The sequence below is a fragment of the Mobula hypostoma genome, chromosome 4 (genome assembly GCF_963921235.1).
Source record: "Mobula hypostoma chromosome 4, sMobHyp1.1, whole genome shotgun sequence".
Classification (NCBI taxonomy): Eukaryota; Metazoa; Chordata; class Chondrichthyes; order Myliobatiformes; family Myliobatidae; genus Mobula; species Mobula hypostoma.
Window position 1 is genome coordinate 12,373,007 of NC_086100.1, and position 25,244 is coordinate 12,398,250.

Consider the following 25,244-nt stretch of genomic DNA (forward strand, 5'->3'; position numbering starts at 1 on the left):
CCACTAGGTTGGAGGCCACCTAGACGGACTATGAAGTGTTGCTCCTCCACCCTGAGAGTGGCCTTATCATGGCAAAAGGGAAGGCATCCTGCACTCACTTGAAGCTTTCCACCATTTCTCAAGCTAATAGGATTGGTAAACGCCAGACCTGGTATAGTAGTAGTTTGAAGGCAGTTTTATTGTTCACCAAAACATTACATTATATAGGATCTGAGTAAAAAGACAGTATTCTCGACGTTCTAGTGAAAGACAATTTCATTGGGTGTCAGCAACGTAAAGGAGACAATGTGGAGGGACTTTTCCTCACCTGTAATTTAACTGGCAGGCAAAGCTCAATACAGATTACTCCTTAGTCACTCTAAACCTCTGGGCAGTCTGAATGTATTTTTGACAAGTTATTGCACAACCCCTTCAGATATACGTCATCAGAGTTTATTTGCGACACAGTAGCAAAGGATGACAGGTGCTGGAAGACTAAAATAAGCCACTGGGGACAACCAATGTTAATGGGTGGATTGCTTAATGGCTGGGTCCAGTAGCGCAGGCAGCAAAGAGAGAAATAGAAGCAGGCAGAAGGCACATACACTCAGTGGCCAACTTATTAGGTACACCAACCTGCTCGTTAATGCAATATCTAATTAGCCAATCATTGCATAAAAGCAAGTCAGTGCATGAAAGCATGCAGACATGGTGACATTCAGTTGTTGTTCAGACCAAACATCAGAATGAGGAAGAGATATGACAGTCTCCAAAATTTACAGAGAATGGTGAGAGGAACAAAAATAGTCAGCGGCATTTCTGTGGGTGAAGATGTCTTGTTAATGAAAGAGGTGAGTGGAAAATAGCCAGACAGGTTCATGCTAACAGGAAGGCAACAGTAACTTAAATAAGCACATCTCTCTGCAGTGGTGGGCAAAAGAGAATCTCTGAACACACATGTCAAACCTTGATGGGCTACAGTAGCAGAAAATCACAAATATTCACTCAGTATCAACTTTATTAGGAAGAGGAGGCACATAATAAAGAGTTCACTGTGTGTACCTCCTGGCCACTCTGTCATTGAATATAACATTGGACAATCGTCTATCTCAATTCTCACTCCCTGCCTTTTCTGCAGCTGTATGCTATAGAGGTCAGAAATACTGGAGGCTGGATCTCACAGTCCACTCCTGGACTCACCACTGAGTCCACAGTGATACCTAGTTCCGGAGACGAAGGGCTGTTTATTCATTGTAGTCAGTCCCTGAGCCAACCAGAGTGGGCACAGCCTACAGCCATGAGCTTCTTGAACCAGCCCGCCACAGCAAGGGAACGTTGTGGACCACCTCTTCAAAGTAAGCTTATTATCAAGGTACATTTATGTCACCATACACTACCCTGAGATTCACTTTCTTGTGGGCATTCACAGTAGGTACAAAGAAACACATTAGAATCAATGGCAAAATCGGCACACAACAAATGTGGACAAACAGCCAATGTGCAAAAGAAGACAAGCTGTACAAATAGAAAAAGTAACAACATAATAATAATAAATAATACTGAGAACATAAGTTGTAGAGTTCCTGAGTGTAAGTCCATAGGTTGTGGAATCGGTTCAGTATTGAGGTAAGTGAAGTTACTCTGGTTCAGGAGCCTGACGATTGAGTGGCAATAACTGTTCCTGAACTTAGTGGTCTGAGTCCTGAGGCTCTTTACCTCCTTCTCAATGGCAGTCGTGAGCAGACAGCATGGTCTGGTGATGGACACAAAATGCTGGAGGAACTCAGCAGGCCAGGCAGCATCTATGGGAAAGTGTACAGTCGACGGTTCATGCCAAGACCTTTCAGCAGGACCTGCTGTCCTGATGAAGGGATTCGGCCCGAAACATCGACTGTACCCTGTTCCACGGATGCTGCCTGGCCTGATGAGCTGCTCCAGCATTTTGTGTGTGTTGGTTGGATTTCCAGCATCTGCTGATTTTTTTCTTGTCTGCGTCTGGTGATGGATGCTGCTTTCCTGTGATATCGCTCATTATAGTTGTGCTCAATGGTTCGGAGGGCTTTGCCTGTGATAAACTGGGTTGTATCCACTACTTTCCATTCAAGGCCTTTTGCACTAACAAGGACCTGTCACTGGATGGCTTTGTTTTGCCCTGTCTATTTGCCCTTCACTGTCTCAGAAAACATACACGTAATTTATGTTCTTGCGCGCTGTCTGAACCTATGTGCCTGGGATACTGCTACAAGAGTGAATTATATTCTACCTGTGCCCCACTTGTGCCCGTGACAATAAATCTGACGCGGCACAGTCCTGGAGTGGTTAGCACAACGTTTACATACCAGTGACCCAGGTTCAATTCCTGCCGCTGCCGTTCAGGAATTTCTATGTTCTCCCCGTGATTACCTGGATTTCCTCTGGGTACTCTGGTTTCCTCCCACAGTGCAATGATGTATGCTGGTTGGGAGGTTAATTGTAAAATTGTCCTGTGATTAAGTTAGGGCTAATCGGGGGATTGCTGGGGGTGTGGCATGACTCGAGGGGCCAGAAGGACATATTCTATGCTGTACCTCAGTAAATAATTAATTAACAACTTGACTTGACACACTTATCAAAGTACCATTCATTTAAATGGAGACACCAAAGGTATAATGGTAGAGACTATATCTAAGCAGCGAGCAAATTCAGAAATTGGAGGTGAAAAAGGGACTTAACAGGATTCCCTAAAGCAGAGGTTCCTAACCGAGTTAGGCCACGGACTCCTCCCATTAACAGAGGAGTCTGTGGACCCCAGGTTGGAAACTCCTGCCCTAAAGGTTAACTGGCAGGTTGAATCAGTAATGAGGAAGACAAATGCAATGTTAGCATTCATTTCAAGTTAACTAGAATATAAAAGCAAGGATGTAATGCTAAGACTTTATAAGGCATTGATCTGACCATATTTAGCGTATTGTGAGCAGTTTTGGGGCCCCATAACTAAGAAAGAAGCTGCTGCCAGTGAATTCTTTAAATACTCTATTGGTAGTCTAGTTAATATCACAATTAATTGTATAAATTTCATTTAATTTTGAAAATGATATGTTAGTTGTAAATCAACTTAGGTGATTGTGAATTCATGACAAGTGATCTAGTTCTGCTCCTCTGTCTTACAGATTTGTGAATACTGGAAATGAGAAATGTGGAAACATGGAATTACTTATTCATTCCAGAACAAGGGTTCCCAACCTTTTCATGCCACGAACCCCCTGCCATTAACCAAGGGTTCCGTGGGCCCCAGGTCGGGGAACCCCTGATCCAGAGGCACCAAAGGGTGCTCTCAGTTGGAACGTGAGGAGCTGCTTCTCCTGGAAGGCTGATGGTGTTGGGTTATTATTTTTAGAGATACAGCATGGAACAGATCCTTCCAGACTAATGAGCTGCTCCTCCCAGCAACCCACCTATTTAACCGTAGCCTAATCACAGACAACTTAACTTGTTAACCAGTACCTCTTTGGACTGTAACGTCTAGTGTCAGAATTGAACTCCAGGCTCTGGAACATTCCAAGCTGTAATAGCATTGCACTAACCACTACATTTCTGAAATGGTTCATCCTTTCAGCTTACCTGATTTTACACAGTCTGGTGTGGTGCATGTTTCATCTGTAAGGAAATAGAAAAATCAACGTTAGAAACAGCCAGTAATCTAGTGCCACTAATATTAGCCAGACAGCACAATCGCTGGCATCTACACTGCCATGAAGCATGAACTGAATTGACTTTATTACTTACATCCTTCATATACATGAGTAAAAATCTTTACGTTACTTCTCCATCTAAATGTGCAATGTGCAATTTATAGTAATTTATAATAGATAATATGTACAACAGGATAATCAATATAAGATAGAAATATAATTGTGTCAGCATGATGGCCTGGTGGAAGAAGCATGATCACTTGCACAGATGTTTCCTCTCTTAGTCTAAATCATGGGACCCCTAAAATAGTCTCCAGAAAGCCCTGGAACCAAACCACCATACAGCCTTACAAAAGATTTTGAGGATCAGCTAGAAGGAAAGACACAGTAAGACCAGCATACTGGACGAGGCACCTCCACCATTATAAAGCAACACCAGTTCCAACGGATAGGTCATTTCATCCAGATGTCTAACTCACAACTCCTCAAACAGATCGATTTGAAGGAAGGTCAAGAGAGCTCCTGGTGGGCAAAGGAAACTGTTCAAAGATAACATCCAAATCAGCCTGAAGAAATTCAACAAATTAAAATCTGCACTCAATAGATACACGTGGAGGAAATCTACTCAAGCGGGAGCTGTTCTACACGAGAGTGGCCACTGCTGTGCCACAGAGAACAAGCGGCAGCAGTGAAAGAGATTCTGAACAGCCAAAGGAACCAACCAGGAACCAGAGCCACCACTTACTCTCGCCCTCACTGCACCAGAGTATGTAGATCCCAGATCGGCCTCTACAGACACATGAGGACCCACTAACAGACAGCCCCTTAGCAGACCATCATACTCCACTTGAGTGATAGCACAACTATTTCAAAGTCTATCACTTACATTATTCTAAATGGAATGTGAATACATTTTGATTTTGAGATTAGCTGTATTTGTCACGTGTGCATTGAAACTTAAAGTGAAATGAGTCGCTTGTGCCAACGACCAGCACAATCCAAGGACGTGCTGGAGGCAGGCCACAAATGCACTACACGTACGGGGCAAACATAGCACGCCCACAACTTCCTAACCCTAACACGTATGACTTTGGAATGTGGGAAATAACTGAAGCACCCAGAAGAAACCGATTGGAAGAACGTATATACTCCCTGCAGAGAGTGGTGGGAATTGAACTCCAGTCGCTGGCACTGCATTATTAAGATAATAAATGGGATTCTAAAGTTACTAATGATGCTAATAGATGCATTGAGTGGTATAGCATTGAAATAGGCCATTCTGCCCTCTATGTTTATTCCGACCATCGTCACTATCTACACCTACCAATGCCCGCATTAATTCTCTATCCATTACCGCCCTGCTCATTCAAGTACCTGTCCTGATGCTCACAAACTCCTTACAACAGTGGCAGAAATTAAACCCCAATCAATGTTACCACTCTTGCTGCTATGCTACCATGCCACCCCGGTTACCAGGCAACTGACCAAGTGCTGGTATTTGGGATTAGGATAGTCAGTTATGTGATGGTTGGCACAGATATGATGGGCTGAAGGGCCAGAACCTGCAACTCTACCTGTGCCTGACTTGAGTGCATGACACATGCAGAAATCTTACTGGATTTAATAAACAGTTTAAACTCTTTAAAGTTCTGTGTTGGAAGAAGCTGGGACCACAGAAGTAATAAGGAGTGTTATTGTGGGAAAGCAGTGTCCGTCGTTATGGACCCCCATCATCCAGACCATGCTGTCTTCTCACTGCTGCCACCAGGAAGGAGATACAGGAGCCTCAGGTCCCACACCATCAGGTTGAGGAACAATTATTGCCCTTCAACCATCAGCCTCCTAAACCAGCATGGATAACTTCACTCAGATCAACACTAAAATAATTCCAGAACCTATGGACACATTTTTAAGGACTTTTACGACTCGTATTCTCAATATTTATTGCTTATTTATTATTATTATTGTTATTTTTTTTTCCGAGCTCAAGCTGGTAAAACTGGAGGTATGGGCATAGCCAAGCACACTCATTTCTTAATTGCTAGGAACTTTCAGACTATTCAAGAGGTGTTTAGTATTGTGGCTTTCTGGAGATTTACATAAAAATTGCTGTGTAGGCCTGAGTGTATAATGCTATTGTGTAGTGACAAGATTTTGGTGAGTCATGTTTGCCACTTGATTGTGTCTGTGCAAGTAATCAGATTGAGTTAAACTGCTGCAGGATCCTGTGATGTGTAGAATTGTTTCTGGTTTCTCTTGGCATTTTCATTTTGACTGGGTTTTTTATTGTGAATTTTTAATCATTTTTTTTGTTTTAACCATCTGATCCTATATTACCACAAGCAATCCCTCTGTTTCTGGGAAGAGGTCTCCAGTTCGGCACTTCCTTATCGACATCTAGTCTGCTCAGATCATGAGAATGTCTCCCTCAGGGTCATCATTATCATTTTGTTTTTGTATTTGCTCAGTTTGTTGTCTCTTGCACATTGATATTCACCTATCTTTGTTGTGCGTAGCTTTTAATTGATTATATTGTGTTTCTTTGAATATACTGTGAATGACTGATAGAAGATGAATCTTGATGTAGTATATAGATGCATACATACTTTGATAACAAATATACTTTGCTCTTTTAAGTGTTTATTCAATTACTGGTGTTGATGAATGAGATTCACATATATGGGCTGAAGTTCCACATATATGTCATGGGCTGAAAGACCATTCTGGTACAACTCTATCACTCATACAAGGATATCAAAAATGTAATATTGAGAGTCTGCAAGGCATTGATCAGACCACATCTGGAGTATTCTGAGCAGTATCGGGCCCATATCCAAGAAAAGGCATGCAGGGATTGAAGAGGGTGCAGAGCAGGTTTACGAGAATGACGCCAGGAATGAAAGGGTTTACATATGATGAGTATCTGATGGCACTGAGCCCATACTAGCTGGAGTTTAGAAGAATGAATATCTTACAGTGGGGCAGTTCTATGACCTGAGGGCACAGCGGCAGAAGGAAAGGACATCCCTTTAGAACAGAAATGAGGAGGAATTTTTTCAGCCAGAGGGTTGTGAATCTGTAGAATTCATTGCCGTGGATGGCTGTGGAGGGCAGGTCATTGGGTATTTTTAAAGTGGAGGTTGATAAGTTCTTGATTAGCAGGGGCATCAAAGGCTACTGGGAGTAGACAGGAGAATGGGGTTAAGAGGGATAATAAACCAGCCATGATGGAATGGTGGAGAAAACTTGATGGGCCAAATGGCCTAATTCTGCTCAACTGTCATATTGTTTTGTAGTCTTATGGTTTCTCAAGTATATAATATATTTTCATATTACCTATTAAATATATGTTATATTAATATAATCTCCAAAATCTGAATCTACATCAATACAGTTGTTCAATCAGAACTAAAGAGGAAAGTGTGCTGCAGTATTGGTTTGATTATCAGTCTTTTTTTTAATCTAGTATTGTGGGTGAGAAAGGATTAACTGAACTTTAAGGAACAGTAATCTTAGTATGATAAAATTTCATACCAAGGTCAAACAAAGTTTAATTCAATCTAAAACCAAAATGTTGGATTTGAATAAAGAAATTATGACTCTAGTAAACATTACAAAGAATATAATGGAAAATCAGCAATGATTAATTTTCAAAGAATTAATATGTTGTTGTCACACATGGGGGCACTGAAGGTGGACCCAAATGCAAGACAGACACTGAAGTACTGGGAACTGGACTGGACTGGACACAGACCAAGAGCTGGGACAGGAACACAGACTTGGGCTAAGGTTTTGGCTGGGAAAGTGGGACCAGGACAAGGAACTGGGAACTAGGAGCCTGGGTGTGGACCTCAAGCCAGAGACTGGACGAGGACCCAGAACCTGGGTCTTGACTGGGGCTCAGACCCTGGAACTAGGCTAGGACATGACATGGCTACAGGACTGGATGTAGCTTGGGTTCTTTGAGACCTGGGTGTGGACTCTGAGGCAGAGATTGGGCAAGGACCCAGAACCTGGGTCTTGACTCAGGCTCAGACTCTGGAACTAGGCGAAGACATGACATGGCTGCAGGACTGGATGAGGCTTGGGTTCTTCAAGCCTTGGGTTCTTCAAGGCTTTCCTGGGCTGGATGAGGTACTCCTTCTTAGAGCCTGGGCCCCTTCCTTGGACACTGGGCCGGGATGACTGCCAAGGTAAACCACCAAGGAAACTGTCAGGGATTCAGATGGGGAGGAGAAGAAAACAGTCCTGCCTCAGGGTAACAGCAAAGACAGCCTGAGTTACCCAACAGAGGCAAGGACAGGAAAGGACAGATCCAATCGCAGGGTAACAGCAAGGACAGCCTGACTTACCCCACAAAGGCAAGGACAGGGAGCTCAATCTGGGGTGGTTCCAAGTCTCAGGGCGGCCAGCAACCTTGGCTGGCTACAGAAACAACTGAATCCATATCTTGCTCGGAGCAGCTGACAGCCACTCAGCTGGCCCCAGAAACAGCTGAATCCATACCACGATAACTGCTCTGACTAGAGACAACAAGGCTCCATGAAGCAGTGGTCCTCCAACCAGGCCCATAGAACACAAATGGCTGCCCTAGCCTTCCACCAGCAGGTTGCTCCAAGGGGATACTGACAAGACAAACCAGCACCCACACTCCATCCCAGGGCCACTTATATTTCCAGCCCCAAGACAAGCATCAGGTGCCAATGATTAAGCCCAAATGAAACAAGGGACAGCCAGAAGACCCGGAGTCCGGTAACTACGGACCGGATCGTGAATCAGAACACGGACTTCATGGACCGGACCATGACAGTAGTAGGTTACGTCTCCCATTAATGCAAAAAAATCAGGACACACAGTGGAAGTAAAGTTAAACATAATATAAGCATAAAGGAAAAGGTTTCTACTGTTGCCAAAAGAAGCGAATGATCTGAATGAGGAAGTTCAGAAAAGGAAGACAAAGAGCTTATCAACAAATGGGAAAACAGAATATAGGTGTAGAATGTCAAAAATTAGAGAATGCAGGAAAACCAGAAAGAAATTGTCCATGTATTTACTGATATGTGAAAAGGAAAAGATCACTGATAGATAATATAGGTCCCTTACAGACTGAAATGAGAGAAATTACATTGGGGAATATATTGGGGCATCAGAGAAGTTGAATAAATTTGTGATATTTGTAAATGACTTGGATGAGGAAGTGGAAAGGTGAAGCATGTCATATAAAGATTAGTGGTGTTCAGCACAGTGCAGAAGGTTGTTGTAGGTAAGAACAGGACAGTGACATGTTGTAGCTGGACTGAAAAGTGGCAGATGGAGTTCAATCTAGAAAAGTGTGTAGTGATTCACCTTGGAGGTCGAACTTGAAGGCGGAATACAGGGTTAATGGCAGGATTCTTAGCAGTGTGATGGAACAGAGCGATCTTGGTGTCGATGTCCATAGATCCCTCAAGGTTGGCACGCAAGTTGATAGGGTGATTAAGAAGGCATGTGGTGAGTTGGCCTTCGTTAATCTGGAGACTGAGTTCAAGAGCAGCAAGATAATGCTCTATGAAACCTCTGTTAGACCACACTTGGAGTATTGTGTTCAGTTCTGGTCCATTCATTATATAAAAGGTGTGTCACTTTAGAAAGGGTATAGAGACGATTTACCAGGATGCTGCCTGGTTTAGAGAGCATGTTGGTTGAGATGGGGCTTTTTGCTTTGGAACAAAGGAGGACGAGAAGTGACTTGATAGAGGTGTATAAAATGATAGACTGAACAGCTAGCGTCTGTTTCACAGGTCAGTTATGGCTAATACAAGAGGGGATTGGAGGCTGTCAGATGTAGGTTATTTTTTTTTTACACAGAGGTGTCCCTAATGTATCTGCCTCTACCACCACCGCTGGCAGCGCATTCTACCCACCTACCACACTATGTAAAAAAAATACCATTGTGGAGTCAATGGGCCGAATGTTGTCTTGCGATTTTCTGCTACCTTCAAGAGGCGCATGATCCGCACGCAATTGTGTGCATGCATAGCGCACATACGCATGAATGAATAGCAAAGTAGTTTGCTTCTCTTACCTTTGCGAGTTGCATAAAGCGCGATCAAGCTGACGACTACTATAAAGAGCAAGATCACGATGACGGTCAGTCCAATCTCCAAGGAGCTCCACGATTTCAACGACCTCCTCGATTTTTCTGCGTTCACGTCAACCATGTCCATTTGACTATCAGATTTCCCCATAACGTGAAACTGCAAGGCAAAGACACAGCGAGCGAGCTAGCCCCTGAAAGATCAAAACACAGCACTATATTACCGACCTGAATATCCCAATAACGTCCCCCAAATGATTCACATTGGTGATCCGCTGCGGAGTTTATCCAGGTCTTGGTGTTTCCACTTGCTAAAGATACAATTATCCATCACTTTTATTTGGGGATTGAAGATTATTGCTTCATTATATAATTGGTTCAATATTTATTATTGGAATAGGTTAGAAATTTTTCTCCGGAATCTACAAGAATGAGCGGAGATTTGATAAAGGGCATACAAAATTATACAGATAGGGTGAAAGCAAGCAGGCTTTTTTTCCCACTGAGGTTGGGTGAGACTGCAGCTAAATGCCCTGGGTTAAAGATGAAAGGTGAAATGTTTAAGGGGAACAGGAAGGGGGAGTTCTTCACTCAAGGGCTGGCGAGGCTGTGGAACAAGCTGCCAGCGGATTTTAATATTTTTTAAAAGAAATTTGGATAGATACATGGGTGAGAGGGGTATAGAGGGCTTTGGTCAAGGTTCAGTTCGATACGACTAGGCAGATTAAGAGTTCGGCACGGACTAGATGGGCCGGGAGTGTTCTATGACTCTGATTATGGCACCTGTCGGGCTAGTTTTTTTTTAAGACCAGAACTATCAAAAACTTATGTTCAAAAACTCGATGACATCGACTTGAACTCGTTGCGAATCTCGAATAAGCGGTGTGACGTTCCGCTAGAAACCTCTCGCAGTCCCATACAGTAAATAAACCTCGTGAAAGTACAACTTCGCCACCGGTGGTCCCGACCCGGCTTCGAAAGGAAGAGGGTTGGACATGGGGCTATTAACCCTATGGGGGTGGGGGACGCACAGCAGCGGGAACGCCAACAGATGCTGTAAAGACACATCCCTCGGAGAGGAAGGAAGAAGACGGGCTACACTTGGGGGCAATTTGAAAGACTGGTCAAGGACAGAGCCAGTGAGCTGCTGCTGGCGGCCGGTGCTTCAGCTGGGGTGATAGGCTTGCTTAAAAGCAAGTTAGTAAAATAGCGCAGTGAGCGCTTGCATTTAATAACTTCCCTAGTCAAACTATCCTGAATAAATAGCAATAAAATACAAACTAATTTGGTTTCAAATAAACAGCTGCATTTAAAGTCATTCGGGTGGAAGTTACTCTCTGACATTAGTAACATTGAAATCATTGCAAAATCATATAGAATTTAACATTCCAATGCATTAATCTAATGAGATTTGTTCATAGTTAAAAGCGTTTAAAAACTTGCTTTGTCTGTTGGAGTCCGAGGAGTTTAGAAATGAACACTTCAGTAATTACCGAGGTGTCCCCTGGTTCTGAGTACTTACACTGTGCTGACCAGATTCAGTTTATTTACTGGAGAGCAGGAATATTGCAGCAGACAATTAGTTTGTTTCAATCATCCACCTTCCGCAGTCGAGTGATAGAGTAGAAAATGTGTAACAGTCATTTAGACACCAGGACGAGGGTTAAAGATCGGCCACTGTTGGTTCCGACATGCACCCAATCAGCGTTTCAATTAAGTTTCATAAACTTGCGCAAACTGCGCTCGCTGCAGGCAAGACCGGTTGGGGAGGGGTGTGGGTGAAATCACTGTAGGGACGTGATGTGAAGAGGAATGAACGAGGATTGTGGATGGGTGTAAATCGATCCGAACGCTTCCAAAGTAGTACGGGTGGGCTAACTTATCCTAAATATCAGACGGGTAAAAATCGCAAACACAAAAGATTCTGCAGATGCTGGAAATCCAGAGTAGCACACACACCAAATGTTGAAGGAGCTCAGCAGGTCAGGCAGCATCTATGGAAATGAATAAACAGTTGACGTTTCTGGCCGAGACCCTTCAGCCAGTGGTCTCGGGTCGAAACGTCAACTGTATAAGACATCTTTGCCATAGACGGAGTACAAAGAAGGTTCACCAGATTGATTCCTGGGATGGCGGGACTTTCATATGAAGAAAGACTGGATGAATTGGGCTTGTACTCGTTGGAATTTAGAAGATTGAGGGGGGGATCTGATTGAAACGTATAAGATCCTAAAGGGATTGGACAGGCTAGATGCAGGAAGATTGTTCCCGATGTTGGGGAAGTCCAGAACGAGGGGTCACAGTTTGAGGATAGAGGGGAAGCCTTTTAGGACCGAGATTAGGAAAAACTTCTTCACACAGAGAGTGGTGAATCTGTGGAATTCTCTGCCACAGGAAACTGTTGAGGCCAGTTCATTGGCTATATTTAAGAGGGAGTTAGATATGGCCCTTGTGGCTACGGGGGTCAGGGGGTATGGAGGGAAGGCTGGGGCGGGGTTCTGAGTTGGATGATCAGCCATGATCATAATAAATGGCGGTGCAGGCTCGAAGGGCCGAATGGCCTACTCCTGCACCTATTTTCTATGTTTCTATGTATTTATTTCCATAGACGCTGTCTGACCTGCTGAGTTCCTTCAGCATTTTGTGCGTGCTGCTCGGGGTAAAAATCTCGTAGGAATCGTTCATGCGAGGATACATTTTGATTTTGTTTAGATTAGGAAGAAAATAAACAAGGATGTGATGGAATAGTGTTGCTAGGTTCTTCTGCACATCCCCAATCCCGCGACGATAAGAAGGCGCCATGGCGGAAGGTTTTAAAAGGTTACCTGGTCTGCTTGTTTTTCAGAATTTGAGATTCCGAAATTACAGATAGCTTTGAAGCGCCTGGTACACTTTACTGCAATGAACGGCAAAATACAGGTTCAAAGTTCAAAGTAAATGATTATCAAAGTACATTTATGTCATATACTTCCCTGACATTCATTGTCATGAGGGATTTCAGAGAAGAACAACAAAGTACAATAGAATCAATGAAAAACTACACACAAAGCAAAGACTGACAAACAACAATGTGCAAAAGAGGAAAACTGCAAATACGGGAAAAATAATAAATAAACGATGAAATAATAGATAATATTGAGAATATGAGTTGTAGAGACTTTAAAAGTGAGTATCTAAGTTGTGGAATCTGTACAGTATTGAGGTGAGTGAAGCTATCCACACTGATTCAGGAGCCTGATTGTTCAAGAGTAATAATTGTTCTGAACCTGGTGGTGTGGGACCTAAAGCGGCGTGGCTCCTGTATCTCCTTAATATAAGTGGCTATTTTAAAAATTATTCGGCATCTCTTGTTTGCGAGTAGGGTAGATTTAATAAAACAAATTCGAAATGTTTTATCTTATAGTAGTCCGTACTTTACCCTAATAAATAATGTCCATGATTAGTTATATTGCGGGTACTACGGTAATCTACTAATTTAACCATCTTCCCTTTGGAAATGCGAATTGCAGATTGGAGACGTCTCCTCCGCTTGCTAGAGACAGCAGGGATCTCTCCGAGCAAGAGTCCGAGAGTAACTTTAGTGGTGTTGCTGCTTTCAAGGTTACCAAGTGAGTGAGGAATAGAACATAGAACATAGAACAGTACAGCACAGTACAGGCCCGTCGGCCCACAATGTTGTGCCGACCCTTAAACCCTGCCTCCCATATAACTCCCTATACTTGTCTAGTAGTCTCTTAAACTTCACTAGTGTATCTGCCTCCACCACTGACTCAGGCAGTGCATTCCATGCACCAACCACTCTCTCAGCAAAAACCTTCCTCTAATATTCCCCATGAACTTCCCACCCCTTCGCTTAAAGCCATGTCCTCTTGTATTGAGCAGTGGTGCCCTGGGGAAGAGGTGCTGGCTGTCCGCTCTACCTATTCCTCTTAATATCTTGTATACCTCTATCATGTCTCCTCTCATCCTCCTTCTCTACAAAGAGTAAAGCCCTAGCTCCATTAATCTCTGATCATAATGCATACTCTCTAAACCAGGCAGCATCCTGGTAAATCTCCTCTATACCTTTTCCAATGCTTCCACATCCTTCCTATAGTGAGGCGACCAGAACTGGACTCAGTACTCCAAGTGTGGCCTAACCAGAATTTTGTTGAGCTGCATCATTACATCGCGACTCTTAAACTCTACCCTCGATTTATGAAAGCTAACACCCCATAAGCTTTCTTAACTACCTTATCTACCTGTGAGGCAACTTTCAGGGATCTGTGGACATGTACCCCCAGATCCCTCTGCTCCTCCACACTACCAAGTATCCTGCCAGAAAGGAGTGGTAATTTTTCAAACTAACGCTGGCGAAAGATTGCTGACTAGCCGGTCACACGGGGAGATCGCGGCTCAAGACGCCAGACGAATGGAAATCCCCTGCGGTCAATTTTAGACCAAGTTCACGGAGAGTCGAGGAGACGGGAGAGAGTAAGTGAACTCAAGGAAATAAATTGTGGGTGTGAGATTAGTGTGAAACGGATCTAGGGGGATTCGCAACCCAGACACCTCCTGTTGGTACATTTCCAGCCACTTGTCCCTGAGGCTGACGCTGAGGTTTACGCCTTTTTTGAGCGGAAGAATTCACCTTCTCGCTGAGAGGCAATGAATTCAGGCAGAACTGGGCAAAGGTCACTACGTTCTCGCACCTTCTGTAGAGAGGGTGGCGGGTGGAAGAACTTGCCTCTCCGTGACAGCAGTTTACAACACGAGGCCCAGATTACACTCACCCTGGGCACAGACGTCCTTAATATCCCGAGGTGAACACAACACGAGTAAATTCCTTGGGGTCCCATCGAGCCGGAGGGCAGAAACACAGGTAAATATTGAAGACACTAACCCCAGCTCTGCTCCAGTACTACTGACAACACCCCCCCCCCACGTCCCAATCCCTCAATTAGAGATGAAATGATGTAAACCTAACCAAAATACTCCTCAATCTGTTTAATGTTACCCAGAGGTTTGTCATGCTTGAGACCGACAGAATTGACGCTTGCGTGATAATTTACTATAAACCATTAAACATTTAAGATACACAATGCTGTACTTTGCATGTGCAACAGGTTTCCACGGAAATACATTGGAACTAATGTCTTTAAACCAAATGCGAATCACGACTCAGGATTTTAAACACTTTGAAAATAATAAGCAAACCATGTATATAAATACAAAACGTCTCAGTTTCGCTCGCTTACACTCGCGAACTCACCGGGTGTCATTGGAGATCAGTGGCCAATAGGACGCGGGGCACAGGCATTAGTCTCTTCCAGGTGATAATTTCCTCAAATTCCAACACAAATTAAAAGGAGGGCGAAGAGAGCAGCTTTAAACTTTAGCCCAGACCTCCCTCTCTCCTCTCTCTCTCTCTCTCTATATATATCTATATATCTGCCTCTCCTTCTCTCTGCCCTTCTCTCTATCTTCCTCTCTCTCTCTCTCTCCCTCTCCCTCCCTCCCTCCCTCCCCACCGTCACATGGAAGTTCGTAATCCACCAGCACTTGTCAAGCGGAATTCATTTCCCAGAGGCGATCCTGCGCTTATTTCTCCAGCTGTGCGCCATGCATGCTCAGCACGGTTAAAATTATCGTAGGGGGTTGGTGCAATGGGGGCTGGTGGTGCTGGACAAGGAGGAGGAGAAAGAAGAGGATTGTCTGCCTTCAAGAATCCGTTAAATTCTTTTGGCGCAGGTTTCGATCGGTACTGGTTTCATCTAACGACGGCCTTACCGACTCCATCAGCTCTGGGCGTTTGCAAACTATCCATTCGCAACCCACTCTCTGGCCGTTAACATTTAGACTGCGTCGAAGAGTCCTTAACAGCAAGACATAAAACCTCATTTGCATCTTCTCATAATCCTTCTCTCTCGTCAAGAAATACGCAAACTGCTGGAACGACTCGGCATCTGATACAGGGCTTCTCCCCACAAACTCCCTGACCCACTGAGTTCCTCCAGCTGGAGATATGGAGACCGCAGATGCTGGAGCGAAACACCCCCTGTTGGAAGAAATCGGCGGGTCCAGCTGCACTTGCGTGGGAGGCGGGAGGATGGTGGTTTGGGGAGGAAGAGAGAGAGAGAGAGACTGCAAGGGTAAAATGACCCCGATGGCAGTTATATACAGGCCTCCCAACAGAAGCTGGGATGTGGACCACAAACTAGAAAAGGAATTAGAAAAAGCATATCAAAAAGGCAATGTTATGATAGTCATTGAGATTTCAACATACAGGTAGATTGGGAAAATAAGGTTGGCAATGGATCTCAAGAGAGCAAGTTTGTTGAAAGCCTACAAAGTGGCATTTTAGAGCAGTTTGTCATTGAGCCTGCGAGGGGATGGGCTATACTGGACTGGGTGTTATGTAATGAACTGGAGGTGATTAGGGAGCTTAAGGTAAAAGAACCCTTTGAAGATAGTGATAACAATATGATTGAGATCAACTTGAAATGTGATAGGGAGAAACTGAAGTCTGATGCAGCTGTAGTTTCAGTGGAGTAAAGGAAATTACTGTGGTATGAGAGAGGAGTTGGCCGAAGTAAATGGAAGGAACTGCTGGCAGGGATGACAGCAGAGCAGCAATGGCATGAGATTCTGGAAAAAAATTAGGAAGGTGCAGGATAGATGTATTCCAAAAGCAAAGAAATACTCAAATGGCAAAATAGTATCATGCTGGCTGACAAGGGAAGTCAAAACTAATGTAAAAGCAAAAGAGATGGCATACAACAAAACAAAAGATAGTGAGAAGACAGAGGATTGGGAAACTTTTTAAAACCTACAGAGAACAACTAAAGGAATCATTAGGAGGGAAAAGATGAAATGTGAAAGGAAGCTAGCAGACAATATCAAAGTGGATGGTAAAAGCTTTTTCAAGTATGTAAAAAATAAAAGAGAAGTTGGAGTAGATATAGGAACACCAGAAAATGAGGCCGGAGAAATAATAACTGGGGACAAGGAGAAGGCAGACAAACTAAATGAGTATCTTGCATCAGTTTTCACTGTAGTAGGCACTAGCAGTGTGCCAGATGTTGAAGGGTGCGAGGGAAGAGAAGCGAGTGCAGTTTCTTTTACAAGGGAGAAGGTGCTCAACAAGCTGAAAGACCTAAAGGTACATAAGCCACCCAGACCAGATGAACTGCACCCTAGGGTTCTGAAAGAGGTAGCAGTAGAGACCGTGGAGGCATTAGAAATGATCTTTCAAAAATCATTGGACTCTGGCATGGTGTCAGAGGACTGGAAAATTGCAAATGTCACTCCACTCTCCAAGAAAGGAGAAAGGCAGCAGAAAGAAAATTATAGACCAGTTAGCCTGACCTCAGTGGTTGGGAAGATGTTGGAGTCATTTCTTAAGGATGAGGTTATGGAATACATGGTGACAAAGGATAAAATAGCACAAAGTCGGCATGGTTTCCTTAATAGAAAGACTTCCCTGATAAACACTTTGGAATTCTTTGAGGAGATCACCAGTAGAATAGATAAAGGGGAAGCAGTGGATGTTGTATATTTGGACTTTCAGAAGGCCTTTGACAAGGTGCGACACATGAGGCTGTTTACCAAATTAAGAGCCTATGGTATTACAGGAAAGTTACTGGTATGGTTGGTGCATTGGCTGATTAACAGGATGCAATGAGTGGGAATAAAAGGATCCATTTCTGGTTGGCTGCCAGTGACTAGTGGTGTTCCGCAGGGGCCAGTGTTGGGACTGCTTCTTTTGATGCTGTATATCAATGATTTAGATGATGGAATAGATGGCTTTGTTGCCAAGTTTGCAGATGATACGAAGATTGGTAGCGGAGGGCAGGTAGTGTTGAGGAAACAGGTAGGCTGCAGAAGGACTTAGACAGATTTGGAGAATGGGCAAGAAAGTGGCAAATGAAATACAATGTTGGAAAATGCATGGTCATGCACTTTGATAGAAGAAATGAAGGTGCAGACTATTTTCTGAAAGGGAAGAAAATGCAAAAATCTGAAATGCAAAGAGACTTGGGAGTCCTTGTGCAGAACACCCTAAAGGTTAACTTGCAGATAGAGTCAGTGGTGAGGAAGGTAAATGCAATGTTAGCATTCATTTCAAGAGGTCTCGAATATAAGAGCAGGGATGTGATGATGAGGCTTTATAAGGCACTGGTGAGGCCTCACCTTGAGTATTGTGAACAGTTTTGGGCTCCTCATCTAAGAAACGATGTGCTGACATTGGAGAGCGTTCAGGGGAGGTTCACAAGGATGACTCTGAGAATGAAAGAGTTATCATACGAGAAACATTTGATAGCTCTGTTTCTGTACTCGCTGGAATTTAGAAGGATGTGGGGAGGGGATCTCATTGAAACATTATGAATCTTGAAAGGCCAAGATGGAGTTCTTGCCACATGATTGACTGATTAGATATTTGCATTAGCAAGCAGGTGTGCAGGTGTATCTAATAATTTGGCCACTGTGTGATACATACTTTGACAATAAATTTACTTTGAACTTTGGACTTTGTTTAGCATGGACATAGAGAGAATGATTCCATTAGAAGGAGAGTCTAGGATCTCAGGGTACAGTCTCAGAATAAAAAAAACATCTCTTTAGAACTGAGATGTAGATTTTTGGGATCTGTGCACCTGGAAGAAACACTCATGATCATGTGGAATACATGCAAATTCCACAGAGACAGCACCCATGGTCAGGACTGAAATCAGGCCAACCAGCTACACCACTGTGCTACCTTTATCTTATCTGTAAATAAGATTTTCATGATCGATGTCTGCAACCATGAAGAGCTGGCTCCAGAGAGATGGGCTCTTACAGTGGAGGGCATTCTAACTGGTTGCATCACTGCCTGGTTTGGAGCATCTAGTATGCAGAATTGAAAAAGGCTTCAGAGGGCTGTAGACCCAGCCAGTTCCCTCTTCAAGTGGCAATGCCTCAAGAAGGCAACATCCGTCAGTAAGGACCCTCACAATCCAGGACATTCCCTCTTCTCCTTACAACCATAGTGGAGTGTTGAAGAATGGCGGGGGGGATCTTCTATGATAAATAAATCTAAATTTTAATCTGGTGGACAGGCCACTGCAGAGGACTGGAAAAACATAGAAACATAGAAAATAGGCGCAGGAGTAGGCCATTCGGCCCTTTGAACCTGCACCACCATTCAGTATGATCATGGCTGATCATCCAACTCAGAACCCTGTACCTGCCTTCTCTCCATATCCCCTGATCCCTTCAGCCAGAAGGGCCATATCTAACTCCCTCTTAAGCATAGCCAATGAACTGGCCTCAACAGTTTCCTGTGGCAGAGAATTCCACGGATTCACCACTCTCTGTGTGAGGAAGTCTTTCCTAATCTCGGTCCTAAAAGGCTTCCCCTTTATCCTCAAACTGTGACCCCTCGTTCCGGACTTCCCCAACATCGGGAACAATCTTCCTACATCTAACCTGTCCAATCCCTTTAGAATTTTATATGTTTCAATAAGATCCCCCCTCAATCTTCTAAATTCCAACGAGTATAAGCCTAGTCGATCCAGTCTTTCTTCATTTGAAAGTCCTGCCATCCCAGGAATCAATCTGGTGAACCTTCTTTGTACTCCCTCTATGGCGAGGATGTCTTTCCTCAGATTAGGGGACCAAAACTGCACACAATACTCCAGGTGTGGTCTCACCAAGGCCTTGTACAACTGCAGTAGTACCTCCCTGCTCCTGTACTCAAATCCTCTTGCTATGAATGCCAGCATACCATTCGCCTTTTTCAACGCCTACTGTACCTGCATGCCCACTTTCAATGACTGGTGTACAAAAAGCTACAGAACATGTAAATTCAGCCAGCTCCATAGCACCTTCAAAAAGCATTGCCTTCAGACGATTAAGATACAGGAGCAGAATTAGGTCATTTGCCCTATCAAGTATCGTCCACCATTTTATCATGCTGATCCACTTTATCTCACAGCCCCGATCTCCTGCCTTCCACCCCGTATCCTGACATGCCCTGACCAATCCACCTCTGCCTTAAATATACATAAAGAATTGGCCTCCACAGCTGCCTGTGTCAAAGAATTCCACAGATTCACCACTCTCTGGCTAAAGAAATTTTTTGTCATCTCCGTTCTAAAAGGACGACCCTCTATTCTGAGGCTCTGTCCTCTGGTCCTAGACTCTTCCACCATAGGAAACATCCTCTCCACATCCTCTCTATCAAAGCCTTTCACCATTTGATATGTTTCAATGAGGTCACCCCTCATTCTTTTGAATTCCAGTGAATACAGGTCCAGAACCATCAGACACTCTTCATATGACAAGCCATTAAATCCTGGAATCATTTTTGTGAATCTCCTTTGAACCCCCTCCAGTGTTAGCACATCTGTTCTAAGACAAGGGGCTCAGAAGTGGTCACAATACTCCAAGTGTGGTCTCACCAGTGCTTTATAAAGTCTCAACATTATACTTTTGCTTTTATATTCTAGTCCTCTTGGAACAAATGCTAACATCACATTTGCCTTCCTTATCACAGACTCAACCTGCAAATTAACCTTTAGGGAATCCTGCACAATGACTCACAAGTCCCTTTGCACCTCAGATTTTTGAATTTCTTTCCATTTAGAAAATAGTATACTCTTTTACTCCTTCTACCAAAGAGCAGGTCCATACACTTCCCGACACTGTATTCCATCTGCCATTTCCTTGCATTCTGCTAATCTGCCTAAATCCTTCTGTAGTCTCTCTACTTCCTCAAGACTGCCTGCCCCGCCACCTATCATCGTATCACCTGCAAACTTTGCAACAAAGCCATCAATTCTGTCAACCAAGTTGTTGACAGCTAACATTAAACAAAGTGGTCGCAACACAGTCCCCTGTAGAACACCACTAGTCACCGGCAGCCAAACAGGAAAGATTCCCTTTATTTCCAGTCTTTGCTTCCTGACTATCAGCCACTGCTTTATCCATGCTCAAATCTTTCCTATAATTCCATGGGATCTTAACTTGTTCAGCAGCCTCATGTGTGGAATCTTGTTAAAGATTCTTAAAATCCAAGTACACAATATCGACCGATTCTCCTTTGTCTCTCCTGCTTGTTATTTCTTCAAAGAATTACAACAGTTTTGTCAGGCAATATTTTTTCTTGTGGAAACCATGCTGACTATGGCTTATTTCATCATGTGCTTCCAAAGACCCCCAAACCATATCCTTAACAATTGATTCCAATATATTCCCAACCACTGAGGTCAGACTAACTGATCTGTAATTTCCTTTCTCCCTACTTGAAGAGTAGAGTGACATTTGCAATTTTCCAGTATTGCAGAACCAATTCAGAATCTAGTGATTCTTGAAAGATCATTACTAATGCCTCCACAATCTTTTCAACCATCTCTTTCAGAATCCTGTCGTGTGCATCATCTAGTCCAGGTGACTTATTTGCCTTCAGACCTTTCAGTTTCCCAAGAACTTTTTCCCTAGTAATGGCATCTTCATACACTTCTGACACCTGACACCTCACACCTCGAACTTCCAGCATAGTGAAGGCTGATGCAAAATACTGATTTAGTACATCTGCCATTTCCTTATCTCCCATTACTACCTCTACAGCATTGTTTTCCAGCTGCCTGATATCCACTCTCACCTCTCTTTTATACTTTATGTATCTGAAGAAACTTTTGGTATCCTCTTTAATATTGTTGGCTAGCTTTCTTTTGTACTCCAACTTCACCTTCCTAATGACTTTTGGTTGCCTTCTGTTGGCTCTTAAAAACTTCCCAGTCATCTAACTTCCCATTGATTTTTGCTCTGTTGTATGCAATCTCTTTGTCTTTTATTTTGGCTTTGATTTCTCTTCTTAGCTGCGGTTGTGTCATCTTGCCTACAGAATACTGCTTCATTTTTGGGGTGTATATATCCTGTGCCTTCTGAATTGCTTCCAGAAATTCCAGCCATTACTCCACTGCCATCATCCCTGCCAGTGTTCTTTTCCAATCAGTTCTGATCAACTCCTCTTTCATGCATCTCCACTGTAATTCTGATATATCTGACTTTAGGTTCTCCCTCTCACATTTCAGGGTGAATTCAATCATATTATGATCATTTTCCCTTAAGCATTCTTTTACCTTAAACTCTCTAATCAATTCTGGTTCATTGGACAACACCCAGTCCAGAATAGCTGATCCCCTAGCAGCCTCAACAACGAGCTGCTCTAAAAGCCATCTTGTAGTCATTTTAGAAACTCCCCTTCTCAGGTCCAACACCAACCTAATTTTCCCAATCCCTGACTATTATAAAACTGCCCTTTTGGCATGCATTTTATATCTCCCATTGTAATTTGTAGGCACCATCCTTACTATCATTTGGGGGTCAGTATACCACTCTCATCAGGGTCATTCTACCCTTGCAGTTTCTTAACTCTATCCACAATGATTCAACACATACCAATCCTGTGTCACCTTTGATTTCATTTTTTACGAATAGAACTAATAAGCTCCCAGTTATAATCTTCCTTCAGCCATGATTCAGTGATGCTAATCCGTAACCGTGCTACAGACCATATACCTTATTAGTCATAGTCATACTTTACTGATCCCAGGGGAAAACTGGTTTTTGTTACAGTTGCACCATAAATAATAAATAGTAATAGAACCATAAATAGTTAAATAGTAATATGTGAATTTCTGCCAGTAAATTATGAAATAAGTCCAGGACCAGCCTATCGGCACAGGGTGTCTGACCCTCCAAGGGAGGAGTTGTAAAGTTTGATGGCCACAGGCAGGAATGACTTCCTATGACACTCTGTGCTGCATCTCGGTGGAATGAGTCTCTGGCTGAATGTAATCCTGTGCCCACCCAGTACATTATGTACTGGATGGGAGACATTGTCCAAGATGGCATACAACTTAGACAGCATCCTCTGCATACACTGTTACATAGACCATATACCTTATTACATTCAAATATGACACCTTCAGTCCTGTATTTACCCTTTTTGATTTTGTCTTCCTCTTACATTGCATCTCATCCTGTTGACTGCAATTTTGCCCTATCATCAGGCTCTTTTTCCTAGCAGTCTCACTACCTACTGCCCCTGTTTGTAAATGAACTACCTCATCCCCAACAATATCACACCATTTCCCACTCCCTGCGAAATTAGTCTAAGACCTCCCGAACAGCTCTCACAAACCTGCCCACAAGGATATTGGGGCTCAGGTTTAACCCATCCCCTTTTCCATAGTTCATACCTTCCTCAGGAGAAATCTCAGTGATCAATAAATATGAACCCTTGCTCCCTGCACCAGTTCCCTAGCCACACATTCACCTGCCAAACCATCCTCTTCTTACCTTCACTAATGCATGGTATGAACAGCAATCCAGAGATTACTACCCTGAAGGTCATATTTTACAGCTTTCTAAATTGCTTCCTAAAATCTCTCTCAGGACCTCCTTATCTTGTTTATCTATGTCATTCGTGTCAATATGTACCAAGGTTTCTGGCTGCTCTCCCTCCCCCTTGAGAATGATATGGACCCAATGTGAGACATCCTTGACCCTGGCACTAGGGAGGCGACATACCATCCACAGCAGTTTATCTCTATTCCTCAGACTATGGGACCACAAAGCATAGGAGCAGACTTGGACCCTTCGGGCCATCAAGTCTGCTCTGCCGTTCAATCATGTCTGATCCTTTTTTCCCCTCCTCAGCCACATTCCCCAGACTTCTCCCCGTAACCTTTGATACCATGTCCAATCAAGATCCTATCAATCTCTGCATTAAATGTACCCAATGACCTGGCCTCCACAGCTGCCTCTGGTAACAAATTCCACAAATTCATCACCTTCTGGCTAAAGAAATTTCTCTGCATCTCTGTTTCAAATGGACGCCCCTCTATCCTGAGGCTGTGTCCTCTTGTCCTAGACTCCCCCACCATGGGAAACATCCTTTCCACATCTACTCTGTCTAGGCCATTCAACATTTGAAAGGTTTCGATGAGATGAGCCATCAAACATCCCTCGTATGATAACCCTTTCATTCCTGGAATTATCCTTGTGAACCAGCACTGGACCCTCCCCAATGCCAGCCCATCTTTTCTTCGATGAGGAGCCCAAAACTGTTCACAATACTCAAGGTGTGGCCTCCTATCAGTACCTCCCGAAACCCAGTCGCTGTGGCTCCCCGTTGGTAAGTTGTCTCCCTCAGCAGTATCTAAAGTAGTTTACATATTATTGAGGGAAATGCCACAAGTGTTCTCTGCATTTACTGTGCATTCTCCTTTCTTCTGCTGACAGTTACCCAGTTACCTTCCTCCACCTCCCTGTACCCCCTGTCTATCACTACTTCACTTTTAAGGACCCTCGTCAACCAGGACACCCCTCTTCTCATTGCTACCATCAAGGAGGAGGTACAGAAGCTTGAAGACCTCCGACTCAATGATTCAGGAAGAGCTTCTTCCCCTCCGCCATCAGATTTCAGAATGGTCCATGAATCGGAATCAGAAACAGGTTTAATATCACCAGCATATGTTGTGAAATTTATTAGCTTTATGGCAGCAGTGCAATGCAATATATGATTATAGAGAGAAAATTATAGAATTACAGTTAGTATATACAGTATATACTAAATAGTTAAATAAGTAATTCCTATTCATAAAGTAGGAAATAAAAAAGTAGTGAGGCAGTGTCCATGGATTCAATGCATATTCAGAAATCAGATGGCAGAGGAGAAGAAGCTGATCCTAAATCACTGAGTGTGTGCCTTCAGGTTTCTGTACCTCCTTCCTGATGGTAGCAATGAGAAGGGACATGTCCTGGGTGGTAGGGGTCCTCAACGATGCCCACTGCTTTTCTTTTAGCACTCCTTGAAGATGTCCTGGATATTCCAGAGGCTAGTAGAGATGCTAGGGGTGACTAGGGTAGCAACTTTCTGCAGCTTGCTTTGATCTTGTTCAGTAGCCACCTTCCCCATACCAGATGGTGTTACGGCCAGTTAGAATGTTCTCCATGGTACCCCTGTAAAGATTTGCGACTGTTTTTTTGACATTCCAAATCATCTGGAACTTCTAATGAAATATAACCACCGCCTTGCCTTCTTTACAGTTGCATTAATACGTTGGGTCCAGGTTAGGTCCGGAGATACTGAAACCAGGAACTTGAAATTGCTCATTCTCTCTACTGCTGATCTCTCTGAGGATTTGTTTGTGTTCCTCATCATACCCATTCTGAAGTCCACAATCAGGTTCTCAGTCTTTGAAAATTGCCTCTTCATTCATTTTTTGTACTATATCTTTATTTTGTAATTTTTAGTAAATTGCTTTGTCTTGCACTCTGCTGCAAAACGACAAATTTCATGACAGATGGTGCTGTAATAGCACTGCGCTGACTGCCATGTTACCTTTATGTTGTAATCATTGTAATATTTATGCCTGCATGAAAACTGTGACAAACTTCTATAGATTCACAGTGGACCAGTTGCATGATGGCCTGGTATGGGAACCCCAAAGCCCATGAACAGAAAAGCCTATATATATAGTGGT

At 43.4% G+C, this 25,244-nt stretch overlaps 1 protein-coding gene and 1 long non-coding RNA gene across 9 annotated transcripts in view; one reads left to right on the plus strand and one right to left on the minus strand.

The window, feature by feature from the left end:
* LOC134345127 (neprilysin-like) overlaps positions 1 to 15,194 on the minus strand; it is a 310,672-nt gene extending 295,478 nt beyond the window's left edge. The window contains exons 1-3 of one of the 2 annotated variants that reach the window (XM_063045312.1): positions 14,978 to 15,194; positions 9,715 to 9,920; positions 3,580 to 3,615 (exon numbers count right to left, since the gene is read on the minus strand). In XM_063045312.1, the coding sequence (XP_062901382.1) occupies positions 3,580 to 3,615; positions 9,715 to 9,877 (199 nt within the window). In that variant the 5' untranslated portion in view covers positions 9,878 to 9,920; positions 14,978 to 15,194. Of the gene's footprint in view, positions 1 to 3,579; positions 3,616 to 9,714; positions 9,921 to 11,248; positions 11,405 to 14,977 lie in introns of those variants that run through there. The other variant, XM_063045311.1, reaches the window with a different exon arrangement.
* The window catches only part of LOC134345128 (uncharacterized), a 149,398-nt gene continuing 138,386 nt past the window's right edge, over positions 14,233 to 25,244 (plus strand). For 2 of the 7 annotated variants that reach the window (XR_010017610.1, XR_010017607.1), the window contains exon 1: positions 14,234 to 14,587. This is a non-coding gene — a long non-coding RNA (uncharacterized LOC134345128). Of the gene's footprint in view, positions 14,588 to 25,244 lie in introns of all 7 variants that reach the window. The other 5 variants (XR_010017611.1, XR_010017609.1, XR_010017608.1 and 2 more) reach the window with 3 other exon arrangements.